This window comes from Aethalodelphis obliquidens, unplaced genomic scaffold (genome assembly GCF_003676395.1).
Source record: "Aethalodelphis obliquidens isolate GAN/ISIS:26980383/991018 unplaced genomic scaffold, ASM367639v1 scaffold52, whole genome shotgun sequence".
Taxonomy (NCBI): domain Eukaryota; kingdom Metazoa; phylum Chordata; class Mammalia; order Artiodactyla; family Delphinidae; genus Aethalodelphis; species Aethalodelphis obliquidens.
This window is the reverse complement of record NW_020837996.1, coordinates 4529021-4542576: the sequence shown is the minus strand read 5'-3', so window position 1 is coordinate 4542576 and position 13556 is coordinate 4529021. Positions and strand designations below refer to the sequence as shown.

The window sequence follows — 13556 nt, the reverse complement described above, 5'->3', positions numbered from 1 at the left end:
TATTTTTTTTTTGCGGTACGCGGGCCTCTCACTGTTGTGGCCTCTCCCGTTGCGGAGCACAGGCTCCGGACGCGCAGGCTCAGCGGCCATGGCTCACGGACCCAGCCGCTCCGCGGCATGTGGGATCCTCCCGGACCGGGGCACGAACCCGTGTCCCCTGCATCGGCAGGCGGACTCTCAACCACTGCGCCACCAGGGAAGCCCTATATATATATTTTTGAGACATTTCATCTGGAAAACCTCCCATCTGATGGAAGTAGCAATGCTCAAATATTATTTTTGGTAGGACTCTGTTTTTTTCAGAACATTTTCAGGACTAAGGTGTAAATGAATGAGAAACATATAAATTCAATTTTGTTTAAAAGGGTCAGGAGGGTTTCAAGATAAAGAGAACCAATGCTTGGAGCAAAACATGATTTGAGTTTTATTGAACCAAGAAGACTGAAAAAAATGTCTGGAACACTCAGAAAAATCTTTATCAAGGCTCAGCACTCCTGGGACTCATCGTTAAGTTTATAAAATTCAGAGCTGATGAGTTGTGTGCTGTGTGTGTCTGCTTGAGCTTATGACTCACCTCTAAGCCTTGGCTGTAAGAATCTCAGCTTCCAGGATTATCCTAAAGGGTCCAAATGGAGCTTATTTCCCCCTCTGCTCCACACAGACACCAACAAGGATCTTCACCCCTGATTACCTTGGGGTAATTTGTCAATCAAAAGATGGTGTTAAAGTTGCCCAGAATAAACCAACAAACTATGTATAGGGGAGAGTAAAAAATTACATTTTCAAATGCCAGCATGCTATCACTAACATAGTCTCCAATGTAACGAACATAGTTTAGGCAACATTAAAAATGAATCTCTGGAAACATGAAAAATATGATAAAAGAGATAGCACAGCATTCAATTTCATGCACACTGTCACATAAATTATTTGCAGCTCGAGTATGTTATGCTCTTTTAAATTTCCCTCTGGGTACAGTTTTAATGGCATCCTACAAGTTTCAATATGTCATATTTTCATTGTCATTTACTTCAAAATACTTTCTGATTTCCATGAGATCTCTTCTTTGATACATGGGACACTTAGGAATTAGAACCATGTTGCTTGATTTCCAAACATTTGGAGATTTCCTTGTTTTCTTTTTACTCTTGATTTCTTGTTTAATTTCCCTTTGGACAGAAAACATTCTGAATAATTTCAGTTCTTTGAGCTTTTTTGAGATTGGCTTTAGGAGCCAGGAGATGATCAATTTCGGTAAGTGTTCTATGTGCACTTGGAAAGGGTGTGTATTCTATGATTGTTGGGTAAAGAGATCTACATGTGTCAGTGAGGCCAAGTTTGTTCATTGTGTTGCTCATATCTTCTATACGCTTATTGATCTTTTGTTTTATCAGTTTCTGAGAGAGGTGTTTTAAAATCTCCAATTCTTTATGAATTTGCTATTTCTCCTTTTGGGTCTGTTAGCCTTTGCTTTCTATGTATTTTCAAGTTATTCTTTTTTTTTTTTTAATCTTTTAATTAATTTATTTATTTATTTTTGGTTGTGTCGGGTCTTCGTTTCTGTGCGAGGGCTTTCTCTAGTTGCGGCGAGCGGGGGCCACTCTTCATTGCGGTGCACGGGCCTCTCACTATCGCGGCCGCTCTTGTTGCGGCGCACAGGCTCCAGACGCGCAGGCTCAGTAGTTGTGGCTCACGGGCCTAGTTGCTCCGCGGCATGTGGGATCTTCCCAGACCAGGGCTCGAACCCGTGTCCCCTGCATCGGCAGGCAGATTCTCAACCACTGCGCCACCAGGGAAGCCCTCAAGTTATTCTTATTGCATACTAATTTAGAATTTTGTTATGTCTTCCTAGTGAATGGCCCCTTTCATTATGAAAACTCCCTCTTTCTCTCCAGCAAAGCTTCTTGCCTTAAAGTTTATTTTAGCTGATGTTAAAATAGCCAGGACAGGATTTCTTGATTCGTATTTGCATGCTGTATCCTTTTACATTCTTTTAGTTTTGCCTTTGCTGTGTCTTTATGCTTGCAAGCAGCATTTAGTTAAGGTTTGGTTATAACTTGAAGATTGCTCTCTTGTATGGAAGATTTTCTATTTGTTTTTGTACTTCAGCAATTGTACTGTGATGTTCTTAGTGTGGTTTTTCTTTGTGATTATCTCCTTGAGGTTTGTAGTCTTGAATCTGTGGCTTGATTTACTATATCCATTTTTTAAATTCTCATTTATTTATCTCTTCAGATATTGCTTCAGCATCATTCTTTATCTCCTTCGTTTTTGGAACTCCAATTATACCTAAGTTAGAATTTTTCATCATGTCTTATGCTCTTATCTGTACTTCCCATTTTTTCTCTCTTGTGCATCAGTAAGTATATTTTTCTCTCAACCTATCTACCAAATCATTAATTTTCTCTTCATCTGTGCATAACCTACCGATAAATTGGTCTATTTAGTTGCTGATTTTGTATAATACACTTTTCAGTTCTAGAATTTTAAACTTACTTTCTTGTATATATTCTGGTCCTCTGGTAGAATTCTTCACCTTTTTTATCTATTTTCTTGAGCATCTTTCATTATTATTTTAAAGCCCATGCTTGATTGGTCCAATATCTAAATCCCATAAATCTATTACTACATTGGTATATTCTATCTGTTTCTTTTGGTCCTGTCTCTTAATATGCCTGGCAAGTTTTCAATGAAAAGTGGACATTAGAATAAAAACTCTGTAAACTACCTAGCTGAGCCTTCAACTTCTAGGAGGTAACAGAGTAGGGGCAGATAAACTTAATCCAAACAGGGGCTGAGCTGTTTTGAGGCTGGATTTCAATCTTTGTAAGGCCTGATCTATTTCTAACTTGTTCTTGCTCCTAGTATGTAATCCTTTAGGGGTGAAACTGAAAGCCTGGGTGTTTACCAGGAACCCTCCTCCTAGGAAGACCCAGAACTCCAGCACTTAACTCCCAACACTGTGAGCCTGCCCGAAGCTCTGTTTGGCCGTGGCTTTTGCTCAGTTTCTCTTGACCTGTGTCACTTAGGAATTAGCAAAAGCCTTGAGGGAATAAGCAGCTAGAGCTACCAGGCTCATTTCTCTGTGGCCCCTCCAGTCTGGGCCCCTCCAGTCCTGAATGTCTTTGGGGCACTGACCCAATTTTTGTCTTCCCAGATTGCTGAGAGTTCTGCTCACATTCTTTGCTTAGCAGACCATTTTTGCTCAGTTTCTCAATCTCATTACCCATGCCACTTTAAACGCACTTGAGTTAAAAAGCAGCATTGATTGTCAGACTCACTTTAATGAGTTTTTCTTCCCTCCAGAATCATGGCTTCTAAAGTTCAGGCTATCTTGGTAGCTCTCCAAACAGACGTGATTTTCTTAATCCTCCTTTTCTAGCTTTTCTCAGTGGGAGGTCAGTTCTGCTACAAGAAAGTTTACAATTCCAGGGCCTTTTCGGCTTCTGTGCCTTTTCATATGCTGTTCCTTTGTCCCTCTTCCTTCAAGACTCAAATAAATTATCACCTCCCCTTGAAATCTTCCCTGCGGCCCCTTCTGGTCTCCTCCATCCAAGTGGCATTAGTTAAGAGCTTCCTCCTCTTGGCTCCCAGTGTCTTAGCCATATCCACACTGCTTGGAATGATTTGCCAACGAAGAATTCCAGACCAGCAATTCACAATATTCTACAAACAGGAATATTATATTTGGCCCATGCTGTATGTATAAATGTTAAATTCATTGATTACAGCTAGGAATCAGGACACAAATCATCTTTTAATAGTAGCATCTCTTGAAAAATCTGAAGATCTGGACTCACCAGGCTTAAATTCTACGTGACAACAACTGGCTGCAAAACAGCTATTTCCCTTTCATGGGGCAATGGCTCGCCAGTTCTCAGTCCCCACCACTCTCTATGGCTGTACATACATAATCCAATTCATCTAAATTACCTACCAACTAATATTGGCATTTGAGTTTGTAATTCTTGGTCTATGTGTGTGCCCTACCCATCAGTCTAAGAACTCCATATGAACAGACATTATATCTTTTCATCTGTCTCCCAATACCTGTCACATTCCTGGCATGCCAGAGAAGCTCAGTCAATAGTTTTAGACATATCTCTGCAAGAATGCTGCTACCCTAGCATTTTTAGAGCAGTAAAACTATTCTGTAGGATACTATAATGGTGGATACATGGCATTAGACATTCGTCAAAACCTATAGAACTATACCACACAAAGACTGAACTCAAATGTAAACTATGGGCTTTAATTAAAAATAATATATCAATCCTGGTTTTTCAATTGTAACAAATATACCACACCAATGCAAGATGTTAAAATAGGGGACGCTGTGAGGGTGGGGTACATGAGAACTCTCTATTTTCTGTGCAATTTTTCTATAAACTTAAAACCATTCTAAAAATAACCTCTACTAGTAGGGCTTCCCTGGTGGCGCAGTGGTTGAGAGTCCGCCTGCTGATGCAGGGGATGCGGGTTCGTGCTCTGGTCGGGGAAGATCCCACATGCTGCGGAGCGGCTAGGCCCGTGAGCCATGGCCGCTGAGCCTGCGCGTCCGGAGCCTGTGCTCCGCAACGGGAGAGGCCACAACAGTGAGAGGCCCGCGTACCGCAAAAAAAAAAAAAAAAACACCTCTACTAGAAAAACAAATAAATACAAATGCTACCTATCAGAGTGATAAAAGGGGGCAACTAAATCCAGCAAAATAAGTTTCTCCCATGGGATTCAGGTCAGGAGACAAGAGCAGAAATACTTACCAAAGGACACCCACCTATACCACCACTTTTAGGGGCAGCAGGAAAATAAGGCTTTCCTGCCTGGGGCTGTGGGTAAGGAGTGACTAAGACACACTTGAAGTGGTGGCTGGTCTGCCATATGCACTCTTGGTCAGGGATACTGGAAAGACAGGAGGAAGTTCACGTAATAGCCTACAGAGGAAACTAGGCTGACCCCCAAATCGGTCCACAAAGGCCAGCAGGAGAGCAGCAAATAGAGCCTGTTTCCCACTCTCTGGGACCTGGATCCACCCTACTCCACCGTGCAATGGAGGATTTTCCAGGTCTGATGTTTTTCCTTATGTTTTACATTCTGTGTAATAGGGGATTTTGCCTTCAACCGCCCTGCCCACTCATCCGAATGTGCTAATTCATTTTTTCAGTAGCCCTTTTTCCCCTTCTGCCTCTGTGTTACTCATCAAGCTTGAGAAGGAAAGAGAGAAGCAAAGACTTGTAGATTGTAAGCTCCATGAGAGCAGGGAACAGGGTTGTTTCATTCACTGAGATACACATAGTAGGTACTTCATTGATAGTTGTTGAGTGAGTGAATAAAGAATCCTGCAAGAATGCAGTTTCAAATCACAAAGTGGCAGAGCGTGGCAATGGGGCCTCCGTTGTGGAGGGTTATCTTATAAGCCACTCTTCAATCAAACATGCAGGTATTTCCAAGGCCCATCCACATCCGTTCATCCTCTGCCCCATGCCATCCCACCTCTCTTCGGGCTGCATGGCTGCGGGCATGCTCAAGGAGCTCCCTGCTGGGAGCCGTGGGCACCGCAAGGTGACCCGTTGCTCTTACCTGTTCTGACCATGGGAGAAGGTCAGTCCCAGCTCTGCTAACAAGAGACTTCTTCGCATATGTCAAGCTGGATGGCGACCTGGACACCCTCAGAGCAGACTTTCCATGGAAACTAAAAGCGTGTTTTGCTTGTTTGATGAGTGGTTTTGGTAAAATGTTTTCTTACTTTTTCCTAGACATCGCCTGGTGGTATTACCAGTATCAGAGAGGTAAAAAAGTGTAAACTAACTTGACTACTTTGCTCACTTTACTTTCAGTGGGAGAGCTTCTTAATCAAGTATATATTTTGTAATTAGTCTTCTCACTGACCAACTTTCTGGGCCCCTTAACAACAAACCCCACCTAAACAGAAAGAGTTGGAAACATTCTTTTAGAGACAAGTTACAGGAAAAATTTTGCTCCCCTTAAGAAACTGATATGTTTTTCTCTCACAGACAATAAGATACATGTAAAATCTCAGAGCCAATTTGTGGCTCAAGTGTAGGAACTGCTTAGAACAAATGACCTGGATTTCTATGTTCTCTTTTTCCCCCGTGGTCTCGACTTCCTCATCTAATCAATATTTTCTGAGGCAGTTTTTCCTATTACCTTATGTCTTTTTATTTTATTATATGTATTTCATATAATCAGCTTCAAGTCCTTTGTGAAACAAAGCAGAATGTGTTTAAATAAACAAATGGTGAGGGAGAGAGAGGCGGTAGCCTGGGTGATGTGAGGTAGGAGAATGGTAGTGGGTGGAAGGGCAAGTAGGTATAGATCAGGAGCCCAAAACTCAGATGCCTGCAGGACCAAGCAGGGAACACAACTGAAGTAAGTGAGCCGGGGGTGAACAGAGGGCACACTAGAGGCTTTCACTGCTCAGAGGGATCAGCCCCTGCTCAGCACTGATAAGCTGTTACCTTGTGAGAAGGTGAGACCAAAGTTGTCAGAGAATCCCATTTTCAAAGAGAAATCAGAAATCCAAACTTGTGCATGAATCTCTTAACTTTAAATGTTGGAAATTCCAAACAAAATTAAAACACATTTTATGGGCCAAACAAGACCTGTCTTTGGACTGTGTTCATGCCAATGACCAACACTTTTGTAACCTCAAAACTAAATGGGTGGTTACACAATCCAATCCAGAGACCCCATGACGGAGAAAATATTTTCCAGTACAGGAAGAAGGAGATGGTCACAGCCATGGTCTTTGGTCGTGTAATGGTTATGGACCTAACAGAGGAGGCCCTCCGCAGAGAGAAGACCAAAGACTTGGGCCGTCCTATTGCTCATAGTCTAAGGGCCTCACTTGTACACGGGCACAGAGCTTGTCAAGAGCAGAACTACTGCAAGGATGGTTACAATCAATTTGCAGTTTTGTGCTCGAGGGAAGCAGAAGCCATTGTAGAGGCACATGGAAGCCAGATCTATAAAACAGGCCCTGGACTGGCTGGATTTGAGGTCCAGTCCTGTCACCAGCTGGCTCTGTCACCTAGGACTCAGGCAAAGCCAGTTAGTGACAGAGTGTGGAAGACATCTCCCGTAATAGAAGTCCTCAACATGGGCTCCATGTGTTTGAAAGATACAGGAACTCATGGAAAGTACAGGCAAAATGCCATGGGTAGGTGCATTTTCTTTTTCTAAGAGGGCCTATCGCTTTCATCCACACTCAGAAGAGTCTGTGACCCCAAAACATTAAGGTCCACATAATCTGAATCATCTCCTCCAAACTTTCCTTCCGTCTGGGAATTACCTATGTAGCATCCTCTACAGTTGGTTATTCTATCTTGCTTTAACTGCCCCCAGTGATAGATTGTTCGTCACTTTTTAAGGTACTTATAGTTAGAAAACTCTTGATCTGTTAGGACCCCCATCTTCCTAATATTCTGATGGAGAGGGTAATGTTCTCCCACTTCCCACTACACACAAAGTTTTAGTGGGACAACGGGCATGAAAACATTTTACAGAGCAAAATTTGTTTACAAACAAAAGGTATTCTGATTTACTCTTGTTAGGTAGTGATCACCATTGTATTAGATCTCTGGGTTAATTTTTATCTTTATCATCCAAACTCAACCTGACTTAGTAACTGGCTCAACATTATTTTTAATAATAAAAATAATAATAACAAGCAACACTTGGCCTCAGAAACTCTTAACAAACCTCAGAAGAAACTGTCAAGGAGGCTCGCATCTGTTAATTCTGTTTCCTCTTCCTCCAACCAGAGAGCTGGGCCACACCCCCCTTCCCTTGGTGGGACCGCCTGGATAGCACTCAGAGGCTCCCTGGGGGAAAGCAAGGATTTTAAAACCTCCACAGCCCCTTTCAGAGTTTCTTCAGAATATATTTACAGTGGCCAGAACCATGAAGCATACAGAGAAAGAGAAGGGAGAGCTGATGTGAGGGAAAAGAATGCTTAAATTATGCAGAAGCCATTGTAGAGGCACCCATACGGTTGCTACAAGTGTAGGCAAATTAAATTAGTGTTTTTCATTCCCCAATCATGACCATGAGAGTCACAATCAGCACATTTTTATAAAGGAATGATTAAATTTGAGAACAGAGTATATCCCACATTACTGAGGGAAAGTACCATTTCATGAAATGGTACTCTATTTCATGAAACCCTTGCTTCAAAACATTTTATAAAATTTTCCCTTTATGTATACTGGATTGCGATGTCAATTGTAATTCTTACTATGAAACACAGTAAAAAGAAATTCCAGAACCACTGGTTGAAGCCCCTAACACCCACCGTGCGGGCGATTTCCCAGCATCAACATCTTGAATCCCAAATATGTAAATTTCCTTCAGCAACTGATGTTACCATAGTCTGACAATTAGAGGGTGATGAAGAAGCAAAACAAAACAAAAGCTTGGCAGTCAATATTCAGATGTTACAGAATCTCTTTGATACAGAAACTGATCCTGCTGGTCAGATAGTAAACAAACCAGTTCTATCTTAAGGAAGTGGTTTTAATATTTGATATATCTATAACCAGTGCATTCTTAAGGAAAGAGACAGTTACCAAGTGCAGTTTCTGAGTCAGAAAGATCCTCTCAAATTTCTGCAAAGAGATTTCCCTGAGCTTGTGAAGAACCTAATCACAGTCAATACTGAAAAAAAAAAATCTTTTAAGCTTCTGGATAAGATAAACTCGGAAATGTATACTAGATGCCTTCAAAAATACACCTTTTCTTCCAAAAATACATTTGTGTCTTCCTTATTTACATTTTAATATAACTTTCACCTCTTTTCAGGGTTAAACATCTGTGCATTTTTAAAAATAAAATTGCTATTAAATCTAATGCTAGGAAATTTAAACCAACAACTTGAATTCTAATTTTAAATGAGTTGAAAATATATGTGAGTATTCTGAATTAGACTTACGTGGGGTTTTTTGTTTGTTTGAGAATGCTGCAGTATTTAAGTAATTGCTACTTAACTTGTTAGCTAGAAACATAACAGTATTTAAAGGCTCTATTCAAATTATAAGGAAATTGGCCACTTCCAGCTGTTTTGCATAAACAGAGTCTTATTTATATTGAATAATCTGCTTTACTCTCTGTAGGATAAGATGATATATGTTTCCCAGTATGTAAGAAAGATGACGGTTGGGAATTGTTACCAGGTTCTTCTGTCTCTCCCTTGGAACCTTACCCAAACGTCCATTACCTTAGAGAAGAGATAAAAGATATAAACTCACTTTGATAGATTCCTTTTGCATTGAGATCAGCGTCTCAAAGGAAAAGTGACAATTGCGGAGAGAATCTGATGCAAAAAGACTGACACTGGCTAGGGAAGTGCACACAGTGTAATGCACCTGCTCATCCTGTTCTATCAGATAGAAACTCAGCCTGTCCTCACTCTGCATCATCATGGAGTGATGCCCATCTCATGACTACTCTTGCCAGCCCCTATTTACAGTTGTTTGATACATGGATTTGGTGATACCTGCGTGGCAACAATGGGCCAAGAAGGTTAGATGGAGGAAAACACTCACTTACCTTCTGTGATGGTAAAACGTTGTAAGTTACACTTATTTAGATTTTGTGATCCTACAGTAGGAGATGAACAGAGCAATGGGATACTTTAAATGACACTTTCTAAATACCTGGTGCAAAATTATATTGCATTGTATAATAGTATGTGTAGGAGGGATAAACTACTACTTAAAACAACTGTTTTTAGAGCTCTTCAAATACTTCAGAAGCTTTCATTTATATAAAGTAGCTCCCATTTAAGTCATTTTCCTATTATTTAAGGATGTCTGGTAGGTATTACAATACCAGGAAGTGCATTCATATTTTTAAATTAATACTTAACATGCTGTAATTTGTACTTTTTGCCAAATCAAGCTAGTCTTCCTCTAGTTTCCTAAATGGTGAGAGTTTACTCTATGGTTTTTTAATGAATTTGTCTCCCTTTGCTGTTTGGAGGATGTTAGTCAATCTGCTCACTTACCTGTGTCTCTAGAATATTCAGATGGTTCAATGGGCAGCAAACTGAAGATGCAGAGCAGTTATTTTGAAAGAAAAGGAAATGTTTTCATGTGGACTTATCTTTAGCACTTCTGCCCTCATCTCCACTTGGAACACATTTATCTCCAAGGCTGAAGCTCCCTCCCTAGGTGGTATCCGACACAGCTGGAGTAATGGCTGGACCGATGGTAAGACAGAAAGTGACTGAGCGGGGAGGCGGGGTTCAAAGCAGGAAGGTCATCTGCAGTGTGACCCCCCAGCCCATGAACCTATGTCTCAGGTCGCCACACCACCCTTTTGACAGCCCAGACTGTGGGCTGACGAGTGACCACCAAGGTTCGTTGCTTCAATGCCATCTCCTCTGGTTCCAGATAAGATTGAAGACGAGTTGGAGATGACCATGGTTTGCCATCGGCCTGAGGGACTGGAGCAACTTGAGGCCCAGACCAACTTCACCAAGAGGGAGCTGCAAGTCCTTTATCGAGGCTTCAAAAATGTAAGACCCACAGGGCCTCTGAAGGCCCCGGCAGGATCTCCCATTTGGGACTAAGCTCTCCCAAATGCCAAAGGGACCCATCGGAGAGATTTTTGCACATGTGTAGTTGTAAAAGGAAGGCCAAATCTATAAAGGAAACAGGAGAGCAAGGTCACCTGGCTAGAGGAAGATGCCAGGCAAGAATGAGGCAGTCTCAGTAGATGGGAAATTGGCCAACAGCCCAGAGACTTCACAGGATTGCACAGCCTTGGCCCAGATACCAGCCTTAGCGTAACCCATTCACACTGTCAATACTGTTAGTGCCCCAGAAATGATGGGATTTAGGTCTGCTGCTAACCAAGCTCACAGACTGAAGTACAAGCCTGATAGCCAATGTGTTCATTTACCTCATTATTTCATATATTTAACCTCATGGTAGCCTTGCTGGAAAGGTACTGGTAGCCCCATTTTACAGGTAAGGACACTGAGAATCAGAGACTGACTCACTCCAAGTTACAAAGCTTAGAAGGGGCTGAGCCAGGATCCAAACCCAGGTCTTTCTAATCCCAAAGCCCAGACTCTTTCCACCTCACAGTGCCCGTTCTCTGATGACATCTCATCATTTTGCAAAGCAGCTTCAGTCCTAACGTGGAACTATCTCCCAGCCACTCACCTTGGAGATACGGAGGTGCACAGGTGGTTGCCCGGTCCCCGCCCACCAGGGATCACAAGGAACCCCAAGACTCTCAGACAGTCCCGCTAACTCTCTCCCCTTCACACAGGAGTGCCCCAGTGGTATGGTCAACGAAGAAACATTCAAGCAGATCTACGCCCAGTTTTTCCCGCATGGAGGTGAGTCCGATCTTGAAACAGATCCCTCCTGGCTCCCTCTCTTCATCCCCTGGCAGCCTTCCTTCCTCCAAGTTCATACTTCCTTGTTATCTGCCTCCTCCTCAAGGTTGGGGAGAACGAGCAGAATTCCTCCCTTATTGCAGGGTGTGGAATTCACTGAAGCTTTAGCAGAAAAGAGCTCTGAAAATGGACCTTCTCCCAGAGAGGAGAGTGATAAAGCAACATCACAAAATCTCCTAACAGCTCTATAAAGCTGGTATTGTTATCTGCGACCCGGGCAACTACGTCTCAGAGAGGCTAAGCAGCTCACGGAAGATTGCACAGCTAGTGAGTGGCAGACCAGAATTAGATCCCAAAGTGTCTGTCTAAAGCTTTGCCAAGATAGGCCTACCATTGTGCTATACTCCATCCTTTCCTTAAGACAGCTTTCCTTGAAAAAGAACTTTAGTAAATACCAGAGACTATAAAAATAAAGGAGTCCAAAAAGATGCAGGTTGAATACAATTGTGCTTATAAATCAGGTTAGCAAGTGTGCCAGGCTCACAGCCGCTATGTCACTCTGCCTGACTCCTGCAGGAACCTGCTCTGACCCCACGGGTCTGGGGCATCAGAGGCTCTTCCTGTGGCTTCATTGTGTCACATGCCAACTTACTTCCTGCCCCAGGAGCCATCTCCTGCAGGACCCCTTCCCCGGGTCCTGATGAAACAGAGATCCAAGTGTCCCAGACACTTCTTGGGCTCCGTTTCTCATGGACCTCTTCAGCAGCCTTCTTAGGTGTGGGACCCAGTACAGGACCACTCTGCCAGCTGGGGGCAGCTTCACCCCATGCAGGCCCCAGAACCGATGTTTGTTGAGTCCTATGGCGCCACTCTTATATTGAGTTTTTACTATGTGGCAGGCTGGTTGATGGTTTTGATGTTATGGCTATATGAAAAGTTTAACATTGTGCAGAGATGGGAAGGTGAAGCTCAGAGAGGTTGTGTTAGATGCCTGGGGTTACACAGCTAGGTAGTAACAGAGCTGCTCTCCAAGACCAGGTCTGTCTGCTCCCTAATGGGTGCTCATTCCATGGCATTGTGCTGCCACTCAGAAGAGCATCTTCTCCACACAAGTCCCGTGTCATTCATCCAACAAGAATTATACACATAGACAGGCAGGAGCGTCTCTCTCTGGGGATGGCTAGACTTAGGAGCAAGGGCCTGTCTCAGCTCTTGCCAGAACTTCCCACCTAAACCCCAGAAAAGCCAAACGGGTCCCAGGTCACAGCAGCAGTTTTTCCCACTCTGTAATCTTCTCCCTTCTGTCACCCTAGCATCATTCTCTTCTCTTTCTTACTGTTTTTAAGTGATCTCACTCCCCTCTGCAGGACCCCTGCTCCCATCACCTGCTTTTCCTTCTGTGCCTTGCAGATGCCAGCACGTATGCCCATTACCTCTTCCATGCCTTCGACACCACGCAGACGGGCTCCGTGAAGTTCGAGGTATGCTTGTCTCTGAGAGGCCCCGGGTCCCCATCACTCTTCCTCTAAACCATGGAGATGTTGGGAGAAGGAGTGGACCATCAAATGCTTCAGTCCTTTACCATTTAACAAGGATTTCCTGAAGATAGAAGAAGCAACTGCCCTTACCCTCCAGGAACTCAGGACCTCAGGGACTAACAATAACAGTCTAATCGGTCACATGTACACTGCGCTGACCATGCTGCAGTCTCTGTACTTAGTGCTCTGCATGTATTAACTCATTTAATCCTCACGGTAACCCTAACAAGGTAGGGTTCTATTATTTATTATCAGTTTACAGAAGAGGAATGTAAGGCAGAGAGAGATTGAGTTGCTTTCCCAAGGTCAAACAGTAAGTGGTAAAGGAGGGCTTTGAAGTCAGGTGGTATGTTTCCAGAGTCCATGTTCTTAGCCACCAGATGATACCACCACTTGTACAATAATTGTAGCCATGCGATAAGGCAACAGTAGGTGTCAGCACACACTGAGCTCCGTTCTTCCTCCAGAAGCTCCTTCCCAAAAATGGGGCAAGGTAGGCAGTGGAAGGGGGGTGGGGCTGTTCACTGAGCTTGGCCACATCCTTCTGGGGACAGAGGACCTGGGAGATACCATTCTGTAAAAGCAGTCACAGAGTCTGACCCAAAGACAGAGCTTCACCCCACCCGATGGCTTGGTGGTTAATGTCTCTCATG

The 13556-nt window shown here is 43.1% G+C and overlaps 1 protein-coding gene across 5 annotated transcripts in view; it reads left to right on the top strand.

The window, feature by feature from the left end:
• KCNIP1 (potassium voltage-gated channel interacting protein 1) overlaps positions 1 to 13556 on the top strand; it is a 370998-nt gene that overhangs the window by 348211 nt on the left and 9231 nt on the right. For 3 of the 5 annotated variants that reach the window (XM_027084322.1, XM_027084324.1, XM_027084325.1), the window contains exons 2-4: positions 10410 to 10534; positions 11296 to 11365; positions 12776 to 12846. In XM_027084322.1, the coding sequence (XP_026940123.1) occupies positions 10410 to 10534; positions 11296 to 11365; positions 12776 to 12846 (266 nt within the window). Of the gene's footprint in view, positions 1 to 5753; positions 5787 to 10409; positions 10565 to 11295; positions 11366 to 12775; positions 12847 to 13556 lie in introns of those variants that run through there. The other 2 variants (XM_027084321.1, XM_027084326.1) reach the window with 2 other exon arrangements.